The sequence below is a fragment of the Leucopleurus acutus genome (assembly GCF_964270905.1).
Source record: "Leucopleurus acutus genome assembly, chromosome: 5".
Classification (NCBI taxonomy): domain Eukaryota; kingdom Metazoa; phylum Chordata; class Mammalia; order Artiodactyla; family Delphinidae; genus Leucopleurus; species Leucopleurus acutus.
In genome coordinates this window covers 58,942,762-58,967,748 of record NC_139147.1, presented here as the reverse complement: position 1 = coordinate 58,967,748, position 24,987 = coordinate 58,942,762, and the positions used below count along the sequence as shown (strand labels likewise).

General features: G+C 36.1%; 1 protein-coding gene across 1 annotated transcript in view; it reads left to right on the top strand.

Moving 5' to 3' along the window:
- SLC9C1 (solute carrier family 9 member C1) overlaps positions 1–24,987 on the top strand; it is a gene marked incomplete at its 3' end in the record, with an annotated part of 110,783 nt that overhangs the window by 5,815 nt on the left and 79,981 nt on the right. The window contains exons 4-8 of the mRNA XM_082839250.1: positions 7,984–8,149; positions 10,947–11,075; positions 15,935–16,096; positions 20,560–20,659; positions 24,645–24,788. Of these exons, the coding sequence (XP_082695376.1) occupies positions 7,984–8,149; positions 10,947–11,075; positions 15,935–16,096; positions 20,560–20,659; positions 24,645–24,788 (701 nt within the window). The remainder of the gene's footprint in view (positions 1–7,983; positions 8,150–10,946; positions 11,076–15,934; positions 16,097–20,559; positions 20,660–24,644; positions 24,789–24,987) is intronic.

Below are 24,987 nucleotides of genomic sequence, written 5' to 3'. Positions count from 1 at the left end.
CTGTACATTTCATACCTGTGAATCATTTATTTTGCAACTGGAAGTTTGTACGTCTTAATCTCCCTCACCTATTTCTTTCCTTCTCCCAACCCCTCTCCAGGTGGCTACCTGTTTGTTCTCTATATCTATATAAATCTGTTTCTGTTTTGTTACATTTGTTCAGTTAGTTCTTGCCACAGATGGCAAGATTCCATTCTTTTGTGGTTGAGTAATATTCCATTGTGTGTCTGTGTGTTGTTTGTGTGTATATATATATATATATATATATATATATATATATATACACACACACATATATAAACCGCATCTTCTTTATCCATCTATCGATGAACATTTAGGTTGTTTCCATACCTTGGCTATTGTAAATAATGCTGCAATGAACATAGAGTGCACATATATTTTTGAATGAGCATTTTCGTTTACTTTGTATAAATACCCAAAAGTGGAATTGCCAGACGATAGGTAGTTCTATTTTTAATTTTTTGAGGAATCTCCATACCGTTTTCCATAGTGGCTGCACCAATTTACATTCCCATGAATGGTGCATGAGGTTTCCCTTTTCTCTACATCCTCTCTAAAACTTATTTGTTGTCTTTTTGATAATAGCCATTCTGACAGACGTGAGGCGATATCTCATTGTCGAAATCAGGGATTTGCATTTCCCTGATGATTAGTGATGTTGAGCACATTTTCATATGCCTATTGGCCATTTTTCTGTTTTCTTTGGAAAAATGTCTATTCAGATCCTCTGCCCATTACTTAATAGGTTTGTTTGTTTGTTTTTGATGTTAAGTATTATGACCTCTTTGTACATTTTGGATCTTAACCCCTTATTCAATATATTGTTTGCAAATATCTTCTCCCATTCAGTAGGTGATCTTTTTGTTTTGTTGAGAGTTTCTTTCCTTCACTATGCAAAAGCTTTCTAGTTTCATGTAGTCCCATTTATTTATTTTTGCTTTTGTTTCCCTTGCCCAAAGAGACATAGCCAAAAAAAACGTTACTAAGACTGATAACAAAGATCTCACTACCTATGTTTTCTTCTAGAAGTTTTTCAGGTCTTACATTTAAGTCTTTAATCCATTTTGAATTTATTTTTGTGCAGGATGTGAGAGAGTAGTACAGTTTAATTATTTTGCATGTAGCTATTCAGTTTTCTCAACACCATTTTTTGAAGAGGCTGCCTTTCCCAAATCGTATATTTCTCCCTCCTTCGTCGTAGATTAATTGCCTATATAAGTGTGGGTTCATTTCTGGGCTTTCCATTCTGTTCCATTGATGCATGTTGCTGATCTCTTAAGCTCAGATGCGTTTCAACAACCCTGCATTTTTATTCCCCCCCTCACATTTACTGTTTTTGACATCATATTTTACATATTTTGCTTTATGTATCCCTTTACTGCTTATTGTTGATATAGATGATTTTACTACTTTGGTCTTTCTACCTTCCTACCAGCTTTTAAGTGGTTGATCTACTACCTTTACTGTATATTTGCCTTTACCAATGAGATTTTTCCTTTCATAATTTTCATATTTCTAGTTGTAGCCTTTTCCTTTTCACTTAGAGAAGTACATTTAACATTTCTTGTAAAGCTGGTTTGGTGATGCTGGACTTTTTTAGCTTTTGCTTTTCTATAAAACTTTTCATCTCTCCATCAAACTTTAATTAAAGCCTTGCTGGGTAGAGTAGTCTTGTTTCTAGGTTTTTCCCTCTTATCACTTTAAATATATCATGCCACTCCTTTCTGGCCTGCAGAGTTTCTGCTGAAAAGTCTGCTGACCGTCTTTTGGGAATTTCCTTGTACGCAGGCCTCTCACTGTTATGGCCTCTCCCGTTGCGGAGCACAGGCTCTGGACGCGCAGGCTCAGTGGCCATGGCTCACGGGCCTAGCCGCTCCGTGGCATGTGGGATCTTCCCGGACCGGGACACGAACCCGTGTCCCCTGCATCGGCAGGCGGACTCTCAACCACTGCGCAACCAGGGAAGCCCCTCCCTTGCTGCTTTTAATATTCTTGCTTTAACTTTATGATCATTACCTTGAACTCTTTATCAGGTAGGTTGCTTATCTCCACTTCACTTAGTTCTTCTGGGGTTTTATCTTCTTCCTTCATTTGGAACATATTCCTCTGCTGCTTCATTCTGCCTAATTTGCTGTTTTATTTATATGTATCTGGTAAGTTAGTTACATTTTCCAACCTTGGAGAAGTGATCTTTTTTAGAAGTCCTCTGTGACCCAGCAACATACTCTCCTCTCATCACCAGAGCTGTATCCTCTAGGAGTTCTTCCTATGTGGGCTTTGTGGGTCCTTCTGTTGAAGGAGGATGACCACTGTGTGCATTCTGGTAGATGTGGCTGACACCCAGTCCAGTTGGTTGCCAGGTTCTGCCTTGTGTGGGTGCTGTCAGCTGCTGGTGGGCAGGGCCAGGCAGCTGCCTGCAGAGCCCTGGGTGGTCCTGGGGCTAGGGTTGGCCCACTGGTGGGCAGAGCTGGGTTCTGGAGTGGGTGGTTTTGGGACCTGGTATCCTGGGTCTAGTGTCTGCTGCTGGTGGGTGGGCCCAGTTCCTGACACAGCTGATTACAGAGTCTGGAGTGCCCCAGAGTTCATGTTGGCCTGTTGGTGAGTAGGGCTGAACCCAGGGGTGGGGAGCTGAGGGGTCAAAGATGTCTCAGAGCTGGTGTCAGCTTGCTGACGGGCTTGGTGGTTGGGTCCCAGAACTGGTGTTGGCCTACTGATGGGCAGGGCCATGGTCTAGGGGGTCCTGGAGCAAGTGCTGTCCTGCTGATCTGGATGGCTTTGGTGCTCTGGTGGCCCCTGGGCTCATGTCCACCCACTGGTGGATGAGGATGAGTCCTGGGGCTAGTGCCAGCCCACTGGTGAGTGGAGCTGTGGCCTAGGTTCTCTGGCTGCAGGGCCCTGAGGGTCCTGGAATTGGTGTGTTGGCCTGCTGGTGGGCAGAGCTGGGGCCTGGGTTGTCCTGGGGCTAGTGCCAGCCCGTCGGTGGGTGTGGCTTGTCCAGGGACTAGTGCCAGCTTGATGGTGGGCAGAGCCAGGTCCTTACAGATGGCTGTGGATATGCAGGGGATCCCAGGACTAGTGCCAGTGCATTGGTGTGTGGGGTTGGATCCTAGGCCTTTTGATGGACAGGGCTGTGTCCCAGGATAGTTGTACACTCAGAGAATGTTAACGCAATTGGCCTGCTGGTGGGTGGGGCTATATTCTCACCCAGGTAGCTGCTTGGCCTGAGGCATCCCAGTACTTTCCCAAGGTGAGCTCCAGTTGCATCCTTCCTCTCTGAGAGGCGCTCCGAGATCAGCAGGTGGGTCTGACCCAGACTCCTTTCAAATCACTGCCTCTGCCCTGGGTCCCAGAGCATCTGAGATTTTGGGTGTGCCCTGTAAGAGGGGAGTATCTATTTCCCACAGCCATCTGGCTCTCCCAAAAGAAAGCCCTGCTGGCCTTCAAAGCCAAATGTTCTAGAGGAATCATCTTCATGGTGCAGTACCCCCAGGCTGGGGAGGCTGATGCAGGGCCTGGACCCCTTGCTCCTTAGGGAGAGCCTCTGCAATTGTAATTATCCTCCTAGTTGTGGCTCACTCACTGTGGGTATGGATTTTGACTATACCGTGTCTCTGGCCCTTCTACACATCTCATGGTTTGTTTTTTTGTGTTTTTTTTTTTTTGAAGTATAGCTGATTTAAAATATTGAAAATATTATATTAGTTTCAGGTTTACAATGTAGTGTGATTCAGTATTTTTGGAGAACATACTCCATTATAAGTTATTATAAGATAATGACTATAATTCCCTGTACTATACTATTTTATACATGCTAGTTTGTGTCTGTTAATCCCATACACTTAATTTGTCCCTTCTCCCTTTGGTAACCACTAATTTGTTTTCTATGTCTATGAGTCTGTTTCTGTTTTGCATATACATTCATTTGTATTAATTTTTTTAGATTCCCCATATAAATGATATCAGACAGTATTGGTCTTTGTCTGGCTTATTTCACTAAGCATAATATTTTCTAAGTCCATCCACATTGCTGCAAATGGCAGAATTTCATTCTTTTTTGCATTGTTTGTATAGTGGTGAGCATAGGTGCCTTCCATTCTTTTTATGGCTGAGTAATAGTCTATGGAATACGTATACCACATCTTCTTTATCCATTTATCTGTTGATGGGCACTTGGGTTGTCATGGTTTGTTCTTTATATAGTTAGTTGTAGAAGATCATTTCTGCTAGTCTTCTGGTCTTTCTCAACAAAAGCTACTCTGTAAATAGTTGTAATTTTGATGTGCCAGTGGGAGAAGGTAAGCTCGAGGTCTTTCTATGCACCGCGCCCCCCCCCCCCCGTCTTTGCCACTGCCCTCTATATTCAAAAATTTTAAAACTTTGCTCCAAATTGTAAAACAAAGTAAACAAGGAAAAAGTATAAAGTGTGGGAAAAGTAAATTCAGCTCTACATTTTAGTGAATAAACTATATCTTTTCAATTGTCTAGCATGTTGAAGACTCAAGAAAGAAATTATGGAGGAAAAAAGTAACAAAAAAATCTGACCGGCAAAACTTAACGCCACTTATGATTTTAACTCTGATACTATAAGAAAGCTATTATTAAATATACTAGGTCCAGTAAAAGGAAATTACTGATAAAAGTTGAGTTTCAAATACCCACCTTCTAAAATTTCCCACACACACACACATAAAAGAACAGCACAGAGAAGACTACTCACAGAAACAGCAATAATCCTAATTCACAAGCTATTATGATTATTTTCTAATCATGTGATATTTGAACCCCTCCAGGAAAGACCTTGAGAAAAAATACTCTAGATTATAAGCAGGATGTGCATTTCTTTCAAAGTAATCAATACAGTTTTGCAAGTATAAAGCTGTTACCTAAAATACATTAGAATCAAAACTATTAAAATAACTTACACTTGAAACAGAGTCCAGGCAAATGAAATTCAGACAAATTGCAAAAAAATGAAATTGAAAAGAATAGAGATATAATACTAGTTTGAGCTGGTTCTAGTGTTCCCTGTCAAGCCATCTCCTGAGTCTCTGTTCAACTGGGGGGTCAGCTGAGGTAGGATGAGCTAGATGGCTCTGCTCATATGTCTTTTGGTTGGTACTGTTAATATTGGCTATAGGCAATGAGTGTCACTGTACATGTATCTCATTATACAGGCAATTATTCCAGGCAATTATTCCAGGCTTCTTCACATGGTGATTTCAGAGTCTCAAACATCAGTGGGAGAGGGCAAACTTGAATTTACTAGTGCTTTTTAAGAGAAAAATTTTATTGAAGTATAGTTGGTGTATAACATTTTCTAAGTTATTGGTGTACAATATGGTGATTCCCAACTTTTTAAAGTTATACTCCATTTATAGTTATTATAAAATATTGGCTATATTCCCTGTGTTGTACGATATATCATTGTAGCTTATTTTATGCATAATAGTTTGTATCTTTTAATCTTCTACCCCTATATTGCCCCTCCACACTTCCCTCTCCCCACTTTTTAAGTCTCTAGTTACATCATGTTTGCTCCTGTTCAGTCAGTATGGAAGATAGCTACCCAATGGTGTGGATTCAGGGAGCAGAATTACTGCAGCCATTTTTGCAAACAATATACCATGTGATTTATTGAGGTATCAACAGCTATTTGGTGGAAGAACAAAGATTTGGATATCCTGACCCTCAATCCTCTTGTCTCAAAGCCTCATTTTAATTTGTTCCTTTGAACAGGAGTTAGTAATACAACTCCCTTGACCACCATAACCTTAAATTGAGAATTCAGCCACCCTAGAGGTAAATTACCTAGGGGACCTTGATTTTCTTTCACCATTCTGATGCTGTTATCAAGCTTTATCTACCAAAGACTCCCTCTCAATAGTGTCAGGCCTCAGTAATGCCGTATAAGCACTCTGTCATTGTTCTGTCAATTTTAAGATTGGGTTAGAAATGTCTGATTAAGTGACAACCAAAATCACTCAGGACTAGCACCCAGGCCTCCTGAGTCAGAGTCCAGTTATTTCCCAACTGGACCCTAACTCTCCGCAAGAATGTCCCTGTACAGACAAAAGACTAAAATAATCAGAAGGAAGATAGCTTTTAATATTTTAGCTCTTCTGAATTCTCTTTTTCATTAACTGCATTAGGTATGTCTTTCTCCAGTGCCTATTGCAATGCCTCATTGCATAGTAGGTAGTGAATAAATGTGTAATAAATAAGGGGGTAAGAACTTGTGCTTTTTCATTTTTCTTGATGTAGCAAAAGTTGAGACAGGAACCTGGGGATTTTATTTCATTTTACTTCTCTGGAGAATTGTTTTAAATGGGAATGATTAGTACACTGCTGGTGGCTGTGTTTGTTGGTAAAACTTTTTGGAGGATATATTAGTAATCTCTATGGAAAGTTCCAAAATGATGCATGTCTTTAATTTTACTCATTGAAATTCTAAGGATATAATTAAGGATGTATGATATTGCTGTTTTTAATTTTATATTGGCAGTAAGAGCATTTTTCAACATCATTATGAAATTCTTAGTTATCCATTTTTATTTCATTTTATTTTTAAATTGAAATATAATTGACATATAACATTATTTAGTTTCAGGTGTGCAACATAATGATTTGATATTTGTATATATTTCAGAATGCTCACCAAAATAAGTCTAGTTAACATCCATCACCACACATAGTTACAAATCATTTTTCTTGTGATAAGAACTTTTAAGACCTACCTTCTTAGCAAATTTCGAATATGAAATACACTATTGTTGTTAACTATAGTCACCATACTGTATATTGCATCCCTATGCTTTGTTTTATAACTAGAAATTGGTATCTTTTGACCCCTTTTACCCATTTCACACCTCCAACCCCCCACCCCACCCCACTGCCCGCCTCTGTTCTCCGTATCTATGAATTTAGTTTTTTGTTTTTTTAGATTCCACATATAAGTAAGTGAGATCATATGTTATTTGTCTTTCTCTGTATGACTTATTTCACTTAGTATATGCCCTCAAGATCCACCCATATTGTGGCAAATGGCAAGATTTCTTTCTTTTTCTTATGGCTGAATAATATTCTATATAGATACCACATTTTCCTTATCCATTCATCCATAGATGGACATTTAGCTTGCTTCCATGTTTTGGCTATTGTAAATAATGCTACAGTGAACATGAGGGTGTAGTTGTGAATTCTCATAGGTACTTTAAGGCACAATCACCACATTTTCCCAAGTGCATTTGGTAATAAAATCTTGCTAGATAACCACCACAGGTAGAATAGGAGAAAGTAGAAGACAATGGTGGGAAGGCAGAAGGCCAGGATCCAGTTGTAGAATAACAGAATGCCCCTTCCCATCTTTTTTCTGGTCCTCTGCCCTTTCTATACATTCCTTCTATTATTTTGTTTTCTCTTTTTTCCCCTCTTTTGTAACTTCTTTCTAAATTTGTGTTCTTTTTTCTATGTTAATAGGCTATGTCTCCGTTTTTATGCATTGTTAAATGTGTATATATATATATATATATATAATATATATATATGGTATGTATGTATATACCTTCACACATATACATCTATATTCAGTGGCCTTATCAAGAAAATTAAAAGTTCATTTTTTTTCCATTATGGTTTATTACAGGATATTGAATATAGTTCCCTGTGCTTTAGAGTAGGACCTTGTTGTTTATCTATTTTATATGTAGTAGATTGTATAAAAGTTCCTTTTTAACTATAATGTGGTATTTCCTGTAACTGGTATTTCTTAGGTCCTAAGAATCTCATTGCAATATTTGTTCCTTATTTCCAGAGTTGCAATCACATAGTTTTTAAATAAGATAATTTAAAATTTCCCTTTAATGGATTGCATGTGATTCTACATCTCCAGTATCCTGATTATCTGCATTTAAAAATGGAATACAAATGCCATCTGATTTTTCTATCTGTAAAATTTCTTTGCAGATACTTTTAATTACAATTCCTGGCTTTTTGATTAATTATACCTTAATTCTTTGGTATTTGGCATCTGTGAATAAATTAGTTTTGAAAACCACCACATGGTTATTATTTTCAGCTATCCTTGTGAGTTCAGATCCTATGCTGACTTCATCTTCTATAAAAGACCTGGGTAAGTATATTTTTCTCTTTTCCTATATTTAAAATATATTCCATGCTTAAACTGTCTAGTTTTAAGATCTTTTGTTCACTATAGCTTTTCACTATGTGAAGTGGGGTGCTGGGACATTGGGGATTGAGCATAGAGATTCAGGTGGTGATGCTTAGAAAAGAAGGAAATGCCAGTGATGGGCTTACTTAGTATTTTAAGTCTTACATTCAGTTGTGGAATAGGGCAGGGGATTATTTGTAATCCTTGACTTTATACATGCTTCTATCCTGAGCCAACAGAGTAGTTCTGGGAGAATCACAATATTGCATGTACATTGCGGTGACATTTCTATTGCCCAAAACCCCTTTTCTGTTGAAAACACTGTCATTAAGATAATGCTATTGGTAAAAAAAAAAAAGAAAGAAAGAAAAAGTCGTTGGAGTGTTTGTCACCATTAAGACCAAAAGCCTAAAAAGTCAAAAACAATAAAATCATTAATGATACAGTGTGTACTATTTTAGGAGAAAGAAATCTATATTTAGAAGTATAAAATATCAAGTCAATGTAATCCAGAAAAAAATCCAAGAGCCTCATTCAAAAAAAAATTACCTAATTTGTATTCCCTCAGCTATTTTTTAGTAATGAGAACAAAAACATTTGCTTTAAAGTAGAATTAAAGTATAATTTTAATATGGCACATACATGCACATACACACACACATACTTTTTATGGCCACTTGAAAAGGAAGGAGCTCTCTGAGGCAAGTAGAAACAGAGTAGTGCAGAAACCTCAATTGTACCTATGTGAATAAAGAAAAGCCATATCTTTAAGACAAGGAGATTTGTCTGTCCCTCAACCCTGCTTCTATGAGACTCTGTCAATGTCAGGCCCTTTCCTACTCAAAAGATTTGGAAGAGTTCTATGCTACCTGAGAGAATTCCATACTCCTCTTAATTGGAATCCAGTTACTTATTCCACTGACTTCCTGGCTTACCATTGTTGAATTTAAATAATTTCTTTGGGTTGAGTTACAAGGTTGTTCTCATAAACTTTGGCCATCTTGTCGTTACTTTTGGAATTTTATTTTTCTCCTCAATTTGCATCTTAAAAAAAATTTTTTTAAATAAAGTATCTTTCTCTTGGCAACATTTTTGTCTGAGTTTTCAAAGCAAGACTTTTATATATTTTTTACTTTATTCTCAAAAATAAAATCTGCCCAGGCCAATGTCTGGAGTACATGAATACATTCACATTGTTTTGAGCTTTTTAGGGTCCACTGACTTCTCTTATGTTCCTTATCTGTTATTTATTTCTAAATACTCACATTTTGTTATAGCCCCATTTTCTAAAATGGAATAGTTATACAACAGTGTCAGTTAGGGTTTGTCTTTGTCTTTGTTTTTGACTAAAAAGCCACCACCAAAACATAGTGGCTTAAAACTACAATTATATATATATATATATATATATATATATTTAAACATCTTTATTGGAGTATAATTGCTTTACAATGGTGTGTTAGTTTCTGCTTTATAACAAAGTGAATCAGTTATACATATACATATGTTCCCATATCTCTTCCCTCTTGCGTCTCCTTCCCTCCCACTCTCCCTGATGGCATAGGCTGGGCTCCACTGATTGTGGCTAAGCTTACTAATTAATCTCCAGTCAGCTGGAGGGTCATTTGGGAACTAAGTGATCTAGGATGGCCTCAACTAGGAAGATTCACCTTTCTTCCATGTATTTCTCACATTCCTCCAGAAGGGTAGCCAGGGAATGCTGCCATGGTGGTGGCAGGGATCCAAGAGAGAGGAAGCAGAAATCTTCCTCAAGCCTCTGCTTTCATCAAGTCTCATTAAAAAATAATATTTTTTTTTAATTTAAAAATCAGAACTCTTTGGTGAGAGAAACTGCAACTTCTTACAGCAGAAGGCCTGGATGAAGGGAGAGGTGAAGAATTGGACCATCAAGGCAATTGAACTTCCACAGGAACAGACTGCCTTGGCTTTTCTTCTCTTCCAACAGCATACTTACTGTATCAGATTGTGATCACAACTATAGAGTGGTTGGTTCACAGGGAGGGCTTTTACCATTTCCTTAATAATATTTCCTTTCTATGGACATTTTGAAAACCATTAAAGGTGCTCAAAGTTATAGTTTTCCCCTACAGGCACATTGAATAGCAAAGAAAAATGATAATTGATGGATATCTAAACTTAGAATATCATCATAAATAGAGGAGGATGAGGATGGAAGTAGATTATATCAGGGTGCTCTCCATTAATGGAGCTTGATTTCTAAAACCATTGAAAGTGATGTATGGGAAAGTCAGACAATGTCTAATTATAGTGTGATTATCAGGACAATTGCCTTAATACTTTGATTAGGTACCGTGGTATAAAGCCTTAGTTTATAAATATACTTTATTCCTCCACCATCAGTTTTTCTTGTCTTAAATGCATGATATATGTATTTATATAAGCCAAGTCTCAGAATTAAAAGTAATAAATTTTATGTTTTCATCTGTGCTTTGAAACAAGGAATGAGAGCTCTAGTTGATTATCTTACTTACATAAACTATAATCAACCACAATTAATTTGGTAACTAATCACGGTGATCTAGACTTAACTTGTAGTTGATACATAACGAAATTTCCTTGAAGGGAGTTTACAAACATGACTAAAGTATACTTAAGTATTAGGAAAAGTATGTGATATAAATACATAGCTGAATATCCTTCTAATTGCTGATAAAATTTTATTCTTCAACATTGATGAAGTTTTTCCCACCTTAAAAAAATATTTTTCCTTCTGCAGGTCTTTCTAGAGGCCTTGTCAATTTAATTAATGGAGAAAGTCTGATGACCTCTATAGTGTCTTTAATAGTGTTTACTAGTATTATGGATATTAACTTTGGCTTGCAAAACAAAGTAAACTATTCCTTAGGTAAGGACTTATTTTTTTCTTAATTTCTTAAAATTAGAATCCTGTATTTTCTGAAAGTTTACATGGATTTTGTAACACCTTACCATAAGTTATGCTTATACAAATGTAATTGTATTAGTATAATGATTTACTCTTTACAAAGCACTACCACACATCCCTTATTTAATATCTGTTGTAGTTTTGTTGTGAGGCTGAGTTGGGACTTTTCACGAGGATGCATATAGAAGCAACATTCCACAGGCCTAGGCTGAATCAGAATGCTTGATAACAAGAATGAGGGATGTTGTTTTTTATGCGTTGAAGATGAACTCAAAAGATAAGCCAGGTAGTGCATCCACCAGTGGCGAGAGGAGGTGGCTTCCCTTCCCTTCGCCCTGGGACTATCTCCCTGCAGGCAATACAGAAAGCTGTCAGCTCAGGGAGGAAATGTGAGTTATACAGCCATCTACAAGGCCTGAGTGCAGTGCTTGTAAGCAAAGAGACTGTAATATGCCTGGAAGCTCATTTACCACATTCAGATAGCCCTGAACAATAAGTATTTTATTTCTTTTATCATATGTGTATGTGTGCATTTGTGTGTATGAAATAAATGATATATGCACACTATAATGAGTGATTATAAAGTATTTATAATCCTTCCCCATGCTTTCAGTGGTGCTCAGAGTGTAGTCTCAATAAAATTAGAAATTAAAAAGGAGAAGTTACAATCAACAGAAATACAAAGGACCATAGGAGACTACTATAGGCAACTATATGCCACTAAAATGGACCCCTAGAAGAAATGGACAATTTTTTAGAAAGGTACAATCTCCCAAGACCAAACCAGGAAGAAATAGAAAATATGAACAGACTAATTACAAACACTGAAATTGAATCTGTGATTTCAAAAACTCCCAACAAACAAAGGACCAGGACCAGATGGCTTCACAGGTGAATTCTACCAAACATTTAGAGAAGAATTAATACCTATTCTTCTGAAACTATTCCAAAAAATTGCAGAGGAAAGAACACTTCCAAACTCATTCTATGAGGTCACCATCACTCTCATACCAAAACCAGACAAAGATACAAAAAAAAAGAAAGAAAATTACAGGCCAATATCACTCAATATCACTGATGAACATAGATGCAAAAATCCTCCACAAAACACTAGCAATCCAAATCCAGCAATACATTAAAAGGATCATACCCCATGATCAAGTGGGATTTATTCCAGGGTTGCAAGGATTTTTCAGTATCTGCAAACCAATCCATGTGATACACCACATTAACAAATTGAAGAATAAAATCCATATGATCATCTCAATAGATGTAGAAAAAGCTTTTGATAAAATTCAACATCCATTTATGATAAAATCTTTCCAGAAAGTGAGTGTAGAGGGAACCTACCTCAATATAATAAAGGCCATATATGACAAACACACAGCTAACATCACATTCAATAGTGAAAAACTGAAAGCATTTCCTCTGTGATCAGGAACAAGACAAGGATGTCTGCTCTCCCCATTTTTATTCATCATGGTTTTGGAAGCCCTAGCCACAGAAATCAGAGGACAAAAAAAAAAAAAAAAAAAAAAGAATTAAAAGGGATCCAAATTGGAAAAGAAGAAGTAAAACTGTCACTGTTCACAGATGACATGATACTATACACAGAAAATCCTAAAGACACTACCATAAAACTACTAGAGCTCATCAATGAATTTGGTAAAGTTGCAGGATACAAAGCTAATACACAGAAATCTGTTGAATTTCTATACACTAACTATGAAAGATCAAAAAGGGAAATTAAGGAAACAATCCCATTTACCACCACATCAAAAAAGATAAAATACCTAGGAATAAACCTACCTAAGGTGACAAAAGACCTGTGCTCTGAAAACTGTAAGACGCTGATGAAAGAAATCAAAGATGACACAAACAGATGGAAAGATATACATGTTCTTGGATTGGAAGAATAAATATTGTCAAAATGACTATACTACCAAAAGGCAATCTACGGAGTCAAGGCAATTCCTATCAAATTACCAATAGCATTTTTCACGGAACTAGAACAAAAAATTTTTTAATTTGTATGGAAACACAAAAGACTCGAAAGCAAACTTGAGAAAGAAAAACAGAGCTGGAGGAATCAGGCTCCCTGACCTCAGACTATACTACAAAGCTACAGTAATCAAAATGGTACAGTACTGGTATACCATACTGTTTTGATTACTGACTATTCTTTTCCAAAAAGAATCACCCCTCTCATGTCTTCCTCTAGGGAGCTGGTTCAAGTGGTGGACAATTAATTACCCTACTTGTGCATAAGAAGCACTTGCTTTCAGCATTGTTCTGTATCCAATTATTTTACCCAGGCCATGGCAGCTTGGAACATCAACTGGAACCCCAGTTTAGCACAGGAAGGTACATTCTCTTTAAATTCTTCATATATGCCATCTGTGGTGTATAAGAAAACCAAACCAACTACCTACATACAACCTTTTCCAAAATCCAGAATACAAAATGAGGTGACACCATACAGCACTTAGAGAGTTTTTACCATAAAACTTGCTGCAGATAAGGGCTTCCTGAAGATGAATAAGGTGAACAAAAAAGAAATGTTTATATTCAGAAGCATCTTAAAAACTCAAGAGCCACCCTTGGGGGAAACTGAAAAATGTAAAATGTAGTCATACATGCTGGTCAGAAGGATCCAAGCCCAGCCCCTATACCTGATCTAGTATTCTACCAGGTCCCATTTAAGATAGTAAATACTGATCACAGAATTTCAGGGAACTTTATCAGAGGCAACATCTACAATCTAATCAAAAGAACTTTCTTGATATTCACTGAGAAGCAAAAAAAAAAAAAAAAAAGAAAAGTAAAAAGAAAAGTACTGATTTAGAAGTTAATTCATTCATTAATCCAACAGTTACTTGTTGATATGTACTATGTGATAGCTCCTATTCTAGGCCCTGGTGATTCAGCCATGAACATAATAGTCCTTGCTTTTGTGGAGCTTGCCTCAAAATTTTGACTATAATCAATGGAATAGAATTTTGTTTTTGATTAGATTTCAGAGGAGTACAAACTTTTAAGTAATCACTGTTAAAATGATAATAGTAACAACATTTTATTACAAATGTCTGCTGTAGAAAGAAGAGAAAAGTGAACTTATTTTCTTCGACATCAGGACTTTCTCTGAATTTTTAATAGGAGAATTTCCCTTAAGAAAGGTTCTTGATAAGTTTTACTGGTATTTCATTTATATCAGTTAACACAGCTGTGAAACAGTAATTTTCATAGTAATCATTATTTTACAACATGTAATTATTTAAACAGTAGTGCTCTATCTTTGAAGTGAACACATATTTCATAATAGGGAAAACCAAGAAGTTACTGCACTCAGAGGTTCTTACCTTTTCCTATTTGTATATTAGAAGTTTAAGAACATTATAAGAAATAATGGATTTGCTTTGAGGTTTTTCCTAACCTAATAAATCCATTCAGCATATATTGTACTCATTAAGAGCTATTTTTCTTTCTTAAAGGGGAAAGCAACTTTTAAACTGGGTCTTTTAACTCCAGTTCCCTGCATTTTTCTGAAACCAGAGTTGGCCTCCAGCCTATGTTTCATTTACAGGAGGTGCTGGATTCCCAAAATTATCATCATGGTCAACTCCATACCTAGAATGGATGTGACTTAGAGGGTCATTCATGAAATTCTCCTCCCAAGTTCACACTATCCCTACGGATGTTAAATCTTTCTGCTTGGCATATCTAGAAACCGTGGCTCCCTTTCAGCCATAGGAATGAGACTAGGTAGAGAAGGAATCTAAATAGCCTCAGTACTCTTAACAGTGCCCTCTCCACCAGTGGACATGATTGAGGATTCATAAATGGATTCTTTCTCCTTCATTTTACTATCTAAGAGCATAGTCCTAGGATTTACTTCCCCAAATTTAGCCTTGTTTTTCGATGTGGTTGCTGTTGCTGTTTTCTGTTGGCCATTCTTTGTTTCGATTTTGTTCTTGCTCTTCACATATTCTGTTGAAGTTGACCCTTCAGGCTTTCCTGACCCCAAGACCCACTCTCATCTGTAATTCAAACTTTGCTCCTCTGTTCCTCACCCTGTAAAGGTGGGAAGGACTTCCTCACCCACTGAAAATGCCTGATTCCGGCAATCAAGGCTATCAAGGGCTTAGGTCTCCTGTTTTCCTGGGGAGGGCATCATAACGACTGTAGAAAGCAATTTGGCAAGATATAATAATATCGATAAAGGATCAACTATCCTTTAGTGTAGTAATTCCACTTCTGGGGACTAAGGAAGTAATCAGAGAATTACAAAATAATTATGTACAGAAATACACACTGCAACATTGCTTATCAGGGAAAAAACTGGAAGCAATGAAATGCCCAACAATAAGGAACCAATTGGATCGGTTTGGCAGGCCAAGACAATACAGGAAATTCACTCAGCTGGGACTCAGAGGCATTCCTTGTTTTGTATTTCTTTGTGTGTATTATGTTAGACCTGGAAAATAAGTTCCATGGGTTTAGAGACTTTCTACTTCTTGTTCATTACTGTTTTTCCAAAATGTATTACAATTTTGGCACTGAATAAATATATATTCCCTAATGGGGACTGAAAAAAGCTCTTAAACTAAACTGATCAAATTTTACAAATTTGTGTCTGACTTTTAACATTTGAAAAGAAACTCTTTCAATTTAGGAATAAGAAAATACCCTACATCTACCCCAAAAACTATGAGCTATTTTTAAAGAGAATGACAAAAAGAAAAGTTGACCCAGATTATCACTTAAAATTAAGAGCAAGTAAGTTCTATTAATTATTTCCTGTTTACTCCCCTTTCTTACAGCTCATAGCATCATGGATAAAATTTGGTCATATTGTATAGAAAGTCTCTTGTTTGGAATTCTAACTTCAAAACTGGTACAATTGTGGTTGTCTACTGTTTTTGGAGATGATGTGAATCATATAAGTCTCAGCCTTTCAATTCTATATCTCATCTTTTATATTTGTAAGTAAGAGGGATATGCCTAAAATTAAATGATGTAGAAAAATTGAAAATAAAGATATGGGAAATATTTAGGCCAAAAAAGAACATTCAACTGATCTAGAAGGAATATTTTTGAAAATAATGTATCAAAGGAGATTAAAAATATTAATATGTATACAATGGAAAACAATGTGCCAAGATATATAAAGACAATTATAAATGACAAGAGAAATTTGACAAAATCATTACAATGAGATACTTTAACATGCCTTTCCTAGATAATTTCATAACCAAGTGGACAAAAAAATGACTATGGCTATAAAAAGATTTAAATAAAAACTCAAATGCTTGGCTCACAAGATATATAAAGAGTTTTATCTTCCAAAACAGAATACTTATCCTTTACATAGACATATAGACATTAACAGAAATAAACTAGACTAGAAGAACATTACAATAAAATTTCAAACATTGCTCAACCACAATGCAATTAAATGCTAACTTCAAAAGGAGGATCTTTAAAAATAAACATTCTAACTGCCTGAAATTTAAAAAAACTTTTCTTGGTAACTCTTCAATCAAAAAGGAAATAAAAATAGAAGTTACAAATCAAGGAAGGCTAAACATTAGAAACTCTATCAACATTACTAATCCATTTACCACAACTCCCTTCTCAAAGAAGTATGGCAGGCAATGATAATTAGCCATATCACTGTTCCCTGACAGAGCCTCAGAATCACTTTCAACCCAGCCCTTTAGACAGCTCCACAAATGATTTGGAGTTGGCATGTGTGATAATACTTACTTCCCAAATTACACTATGTCTTTCCATTACACTTAGGAATAAGAGTGTTGCCTAGCCTCATATCCGTGATTAAAGACAGATGTAGAGAATGGACTTGAGGACATGGGGAAGGGGAAGGGGAAGCTGGGACAAAGTGAGAGAGTGCACGGACTTATATATACTACCAAATGTAAAATAGATAGCTAGTGGGAAGCAGCTGCATAGCACAGGGAGATAAGCTGGGTGCTTTGTGACCACCTAGAGGGGTGCAATAGGGAGGGTGGGAGGGGGAGACACAAGAGGGAGGAGATATGGGGATATAAGTATACGTGTAGCTGATTCACTTTGTTATAAAGCAGAAACTAACACAGCATTGTAAAGCAATTATACTCCAATAAAGAGGTTAAAAAAAAAAAGTTCTGGAAGCTCTAGCTAATATAATAAGAATAAAAGAAAGACGTTTATACATTTTAAAGGAGAAAATGGTTACATTAGTCACAGCATTTTAGATTATATAGAAACACCCAAGAGAATTAATTAATAAACTAAGAAAACAAGGTTCTTTAATAGTTTGATATAAGGCAAATATATAAAAATTAATAAATCAAATAGCATTCTTATAAAGCAGCAGTAACTAGTTATAAAATATAATGAAAATTGATTCTCTTTACATTAGCAAAAAGTTATAAAATATCAAGGAATAAACTTAACAAGAAGTTTGGACTTAAACAGAAAGCTACACATTTTATACTTCTGAGAAATATAAAATTTAAATAGACACAAAGAAAAGCTTCTTTTTAGAAATGCTAGAGTAACAGGCTTCACTACTTTCATGTCTGAGGAAGGAAAGGCAGAACATAGGGATGTGAGGTTTCCTAACTAATCTGGATTTAAACCAATTATAATCTAGTGAGGTTGCACAATCGTTAATGAATTAATAGACAGTGAGAGAATAATGAGTCAGTACAAGTACATTCGTTACATACTACTTTAATGGTGTATTCCTAATGCTACAAAATTTATATTCCAGCAAACATAATTTCCTCTAACATCATTAAGTAAGCATAGCCTCAAGATTAAGAGTTACACTCAAGGAAATAATTTTATCTATTTTAATTTTAAAAATTGAATTATCATTGATTTACAATATTATATTAGTTTCAGGTGTACAACATAGTGATTCAGTATTTTTATAGATTATACTCCATTCTGTTATTACAAAATAATGACTATATTTCCTTGCACTGTACAGTAGATCCTTGTTGTGTATTTATTTTATACATGATAATTTGTATCTCATAATCCCCTACCCTATCTCCAAGAAAATTATTTTAAATTTTTAGAGTCAAGATGTCTCAATAAACATTTTAGCAAAAAAAAAAAATCCTAGGACAGAATTTCATGAAAACAGATAATGAGTAAATATAAATCTAATGTAAAATAACTTTTACCCTGACCTAGCTTATTGTTTATATTAATATCTTCAAGGTAGTCATCATAAATATTTTCCAGATTTTACCATTACTTAACAAGTTATAAAGAGTAGTCCAGGATTTGATCTCAAAGCACATGCATCCACAGTTTCCTCTTCCTTCACGATTCAAAAATGACTAAGTAAAGTGTTCGTTTCTGGCTTAGGTATCATTCCTAGCCAGAACTAAAATAAAGAATATAAAACTTGTAATTTTCCATCTCTAGAAAGGAAGACTCAATAGTGTGATAATGTTGTTCATTTCATCAAATTAAGATTATCACAATCTGAATCAAATAATGATAGAATTTTGGAGGGAGGTGAAATTTTACAGAATAATTTTAAAAATTCATCTGGAAACAAACTGTGAGACTATGCATGACAACTTTTTTAAAGTGAAGAATTTTACAATTAGGTAAGTATTAAACATTTAAAAAGCCTATAGTAATTAAAATACAACTGCTATTAACAGGGAAATACAAAGTAAACCAAAGAAACAGAAGGGGCACAAAACAGATCCATGTATGACAATTTGATAAACATGGCAATAATGGTCAAAGTGGCATATCCATAATATTCTTCAATATTAAAACAAAAATTTTAATTTGTACTTGTTAACTAGAACAATGTCTAGTTCAGAGAAAAAAAAATTAAGAGAAAAAAAATAAGCCCATTACAGAACTGTATTGCTGTATAATCCCTCTGTAGTTTTTCTTAATGTGTGACTGTATATATGTATGTTAGAAGCAAGCCTCTGTGAGTGTTCACAGGGTACTCCACTCCTCTCTAAGATCTTAATCCAATTATCTTAAGCTTCCAATTCTATAGTCTATGAAAACCCAAAGATATCTCCTCATAATTTCTGAAAATTTCTGGAGTTTTCTTCCTCATAATCTCTGCTGCCTCCTCATAAATATATAGCAATTTCTTCTTCTTAGTAAACTCTAGTGAAGATGGAGACAAGGGGAGCTCACAAGGAAAATTACGTTGTGTAGTTCACAACTCTATGAGATCTAACAGCTACCCATATCTCCTCACTTTTCCATGTTTCCCGCTTAATTTTTACCACTTGTCTCCAGTATAGAAATTCAGCAAGCAGCCTTTAATGCTTGGAGTTGCCTTCTGGGTGTCTCATTCTGTACTTTCAAGTAGCTTATCTTATGATTTTTTTCTAGGCAAATATAGTCCTCTCTTCAATAGAAATTTCAATCAAAATGTTCTTTACTATGCGGCTGCTTCCCACTAGCTATCTACCTTACATTTGGTAGCGTATATATGTCCATGCTTTGTGACTGCCTGGAGGGGTGGAATGGGGAGGGTGGGAGGGAGGGGGATGCAAGAGGGAAGAGATATGGGAACATATGTATATGTATAACTGATTCACTTTGTTATGGGGCAGAAACTAACACACCACTGTAAAGCAATTATACTCCAATAAAGATGTAAAAAAAAAAAAAAAGAGGAAACAAACAAACAAACAAAATGTTCTTTAAAACTATACCTGAAGTCCTGGCAGTGGAATTATGGGTATTCCCTTTTTCTAAAAAATATAATCTCTATACTGTATCATATTATTTGAATTTTTCACAGTGATAATATATCCCTTTTATAAGCTACTTTCAAAATTATTTTTCCTTCTAGCTCATGAAAGCTATGAGAATGTTTAAGAATATTCCACAGTTTTGTACACTTTTCAGTCCCTGACAGTAAATTCACCAAACCAAAATTAAACTGGGGAAGTAGATCCATATTAGGTTTCTATTGGCTCCACTCCCTTAGTCTTGTCACAAGATCAAACCATTTCTATCTCTTACTGTCTTCTAAGAAAAAGTATGTGAAGTGAGCTAGTCCATAGAGAGCTCATCAGCTCACTTCTATTTAATTCATCCAGAGCCCCTCTGAAAAAATTAGACCTGTGAAGGGTGCTCTAGCCTCACTAGGGCACATGAAGAGATTTGTGAACTCCACATTGTTGCCAATTATCAGAAGCCAAAGCAGTGCAAGGATGTTCATTACAGACTTTTCTGCACAGTTGGGTATGAATCTAAGGAGGAAGAAGGACAATGGGTGGTGATAATAATTTGTGATATTATCCAGTTGAAACCAAGGGGAATAGCCTCTCTATATGAAGTCACTGCTATCAGATATCTGATGTTTTCATCTCTGGCAAAATTTGTGCCACTGTTGATGTAAAATTAATATTTTATATTTGTTTCTTTAAAAACATAGGTAAGCTAGTTGGAATGTCTGGAATATTTACCATCGTCGTTATGGGACTTTTTTTAAATTCTACAAGTTTTAAACCAGGAGTTGAAGCACTTCTTCTTGAGTGAGTGGCTAGCATATTTTCACTTTGTTTCGTACATTAGAAGTTATAATATTGTAATAGTAACTACATCTACGTCTACATGGTCAAAATAAGACACTGACTTGAAAACTAGCTAACTAAAAACCCGTTCTAAAAACTCTGTTGCCTATGTCCTCTAAACCTCCATCTTTAAGCAAAATTTGTAACCTCACTTTGAGTTCATGTTGACTCTATTTCACCACTAATTCCCTTAAGTCTGACCATATTACTCAGTAATGTTCAGTCTAATCCCCTAGACAGAGGCTAGGATTAAGGTAAGGCAACTGAGGCCTTCATCTCAGGCACAAAATTTAAGAGGGTGCCAAAACACTCAGTAATCAAAGCAAATATTTTAATGTAATATTTTAAAATTGAAATTAATACAAAAAATCCATGGTGAAAATACAAAATTTTAAAAGATCAGTATTACTAACAATTCCTTTTGCCTCAGGCTCCAATATGGGTCAGTTTGGCACTGCCACTAGAATGGAAGACCAATATTTTAAGGACAGTGAAGAGAGGCCATGCAAAGCCAATTAAAAGATTAAGCTGGGGCATTTAAACACAATTGGCAGTGTTAAAAAAGAAAATAGAAGAGTACAAATTGTGCCTTGCTCAAGGGCACCCAGCTGAGGGGGTGAGTGGAATCTGTGTCAGTCTTGAAGAAGGGGTACTTTCTGTAATGTTCCAATACATGGGATGGGAACTTGGCCTAAATCACACAATGGCAACATATTAATATGTGTTAACAGAGGCCCTGAACATAATCAATGATTTTTTGGCTTTTGGGAGATCATTATGGAAGATGAAGTAAGTTCAGAAGTCAGAAGCTGAAAAGTATAGGATTTTATAGGATTTGAGAGCACGTCACTAAAATTTCCTGTCAATTACAAAGGAAGCCAGTTGTACTAGCAGCTAGGCAGCATTAATTGGGCCACCATTGTAAGAAGAATTTAAAATGTTATGCATGTATTTATATCTATGGGAAGTGATTCTGAAGGCTCCCTTCATTCTTGCTGTAACTGAAAGCTGGATCTCCCCTGAAGACATTATTTCCCTCGTGTTCCTTAAAGGTTATAGTGTCTTTCTCACCTGCATCCCTGGTGCTATAAGACTAGGGTTGAGGTGGGTGATTTTTCTGTACCTCAGTCATTTCTATATTATTTTTCTTATTCTTCCCCAGAGGAGCCCAGTTTTGAAGCTCATGCCATCAGATTATACCATCGGCCACCCTCTTGGTTGTAGTTATCTCTAGAACTCTGAGTCACACTCTCCATTTTGTGAAGATCTTGGCCGCTGTCTCACTGCGACTCTCCAACATCATGCTATCACCATCCTTAGTGGCATCAATCAATATTCACACAGTTGATCCTACTATTCCCTCACCTTTCAATTCCAAGACTTCCTCTCCTCCTGTGAGCACATCTATCACTCCGCTTCAGCCACCCACTTTATGCTCATAAAAATAATAACTTCATAATCTCAATTTCAAGAATCTTACTATCTAAAATATAATATGTGGCAGCTCCTACTCTCTGAGACTGTAGAAATCTAAGATAATAATGGTAAATCCTATAAGAGTCTACAGCAGGTCCATGCTACTCTCTAAGAGAGGAGGTGCACCATCTCCCATCTTTTCAGCTTAACCCCCTAGGACCCCAATTCTAACAATTCTGTTGTCACACTGAGAATATAACGCATTGAACCTATGATGTTTTCTGACCCTCACCCACCTCATTTCCTCCTTACCCAGATCATTTCTTTTCTTTAAAACCATCTAATAACTTCTCATTTGGCTACAAGTCAAAGTTGTTTCACTGGCAAACAAATGATGTATTTGTCCCCCTGTTACTTCTGTGATTCATTTCTACCACCCTCACCCTCACCCACCCTGCTCTAGCCACACTTGTTATTCCTCAAATATACCAAACAGGCTTCCTGTTTGGGCTTGTGTTCTTGTGCTTCTGCTCTTGAAATGTGCTTCCTTTACATATTGGCATAAGTAGCTGCCAATTTCATGCTTCTATTTCATGCTTCTATTCATACATCACCTTGTTAGAAAGAAATTCCCCAAATAAGAGATACTTCCTTGTCAACCCATATAATTCTTCTTAAGTCATATAGTACTACTTGGTTTATTTTTATTTTTTAAATTTTATTTTAATTTTGTTTATTTTTGGTTGCATTGGGTCTTCGCTGCCATGTGCGGGCTTTCTCTAGTTGCCGCGAGTGGGAGATACTCTTCATTGCGATGTGAGGGCTTCTCATTGCAGTGGCTTCTCTTGTTGCTGAGCACAGGTTCTAGGCACGTAGGCTTCAGTAGTTGTGGCACACGGGCTCAGTAGTTGTGGCTCACAGACTCTAGAGTGCAGGCTCAGTTGTGGCGCTCGGGCTTAGTTGCTCTGCAGCATGTGGGATCTTCCCGGACCAGGGATCGAACCCATGTCCTCTGTATTGGCAGGTGGATTCTTAACCACTGTGCCACCAGGGAAGTGCCAACCTGTATAATCTTTTATTCTTGGCAAATTGATGTCCCTAAAATGTCCAGGCCATAAGGTCTTATCATTCCTCTAGGCTAAGGGCTGTGCAACATTGAGATATAAAAATGACACAGATGCCTAGATCTATAGTATCAAAATCTATGAGGGTGAGAGCATGGGATATCTGATTTTAAAAAACTCTTCCAAGATGATACTTATATACAGAAAGGGTTGTGACCCTTTGCTCCCGTAAAAGGTCTAGATTTGTTAGGATAACTCATGATCACCAAATAAAGGAAACAGACTTTAAAAGAAAATTCAGAAGCTTTTTTCTGTGTGCCTGACTGATTGAACACACACACGTACATGTGCACGTCTATTAGATGGATTTGGAGCTTGGTTATTCAGCTCATATCCACTCTGAATTTGGTGGGCATTGATTCCTTACAGAATCTGGTTTCCTCCTCATAAGATTTCTCCCGTTAATTTCTACCATATATGAAAGAGTCTTGATAACTCTTCAATATATGTCACTTACTTGATTTGATTACATTTTGTGCTAATCTCAACAAGACTGAGATTTTTGATATTTGGAGACATTTTCCCACAGCGTTTCATGTTGAAATTTTCTCTGGTAATTCCTAGGTATTTGTGTTTCAGGGACAGAGTCTGGCAGCATATGGGTAAAACCAAGCTCTTTTTCCTCTCATAAAATGGTGTTCATGTGCCCTTTTAATCTTTTCCATTTATTTTGCTACACATGTAATGTCAACCTTAAAGACATGAAATATACAGAAAGATAACATGAAGTTTTAAATAGCTATGGTCCCAACACCCAAAAATGACAAATACTCGTGTCTGAGTGTACTTTTTCAAACTGCTTTGCCTGCAGCTGATGAGAACATGAGCTTTGGGAATGATGCAGAGTTTTCCTGGGCTCTGGAGTACTTGAATAAGTACAGACTCAGAAATCACAAAAGGAGAATCTACAAAGGACATTCATGTGAATAAAAGATTCATTCACATATTCTAAGTGCTAGCTAGATTTTGGGCAAAGGCTTAATTCTATCACTATGTAAATCAGACTAGTAGTTCAGTATTTCCTTTTAAAATAAACAATTTTAGATCTTCCTAATGATACAAGGACTTCACAATCAGTATTTTCCAGCTACTTGAACCATAGTGCCTGAATGAGTTCTGTCAAATAGTATAGCTACAACCTAACATATCTTTCAAAGTCAACCCAAATAGAACGACACTAATTTACATTCAGTGTAAGCTGGTTAAAATTGCTTTAGAAGTATTTGTTTACTTGCCTTAGTGCTCCTTACTCCCCAGTTAAATTATAAGCCCCTTGAGTGTTGGTGAATGCCTTATTCATCTTTATTTTCTTTATAATGCCTAGCACAATGCCTTACATAGGTAAGTCTTGCATTGAACATGTTAGATTAATTAATTATATTTAAATTTTTTTTCTAAAAATGCAGATTCTGGAGTTGTCTATCATTTGTTGCTTTTCTTATGGTGTTCACTTTCATTGGACTTCTAATTCCTGCACATACATATTTATATATATCATTTTCTGATATATATTATTCATTAAATATCTGCTTAACACTTGTTGTTTTCAGGTAAGAAAGTCATTTGAATATTTCTATTTATAAGACATTGACTAAGCCTGAAGACATTCTTTAAATGACAGAGATGTTTCATACCTTAGAATGAAAAATTCACTCAAACTTTCCAAGGAATCATCAGCAAGTTAGCACTCAGTGTTTTATTCAATTTTTAACTACATTTCAAAGCAATGCAAACATGTTGTAAAATTTT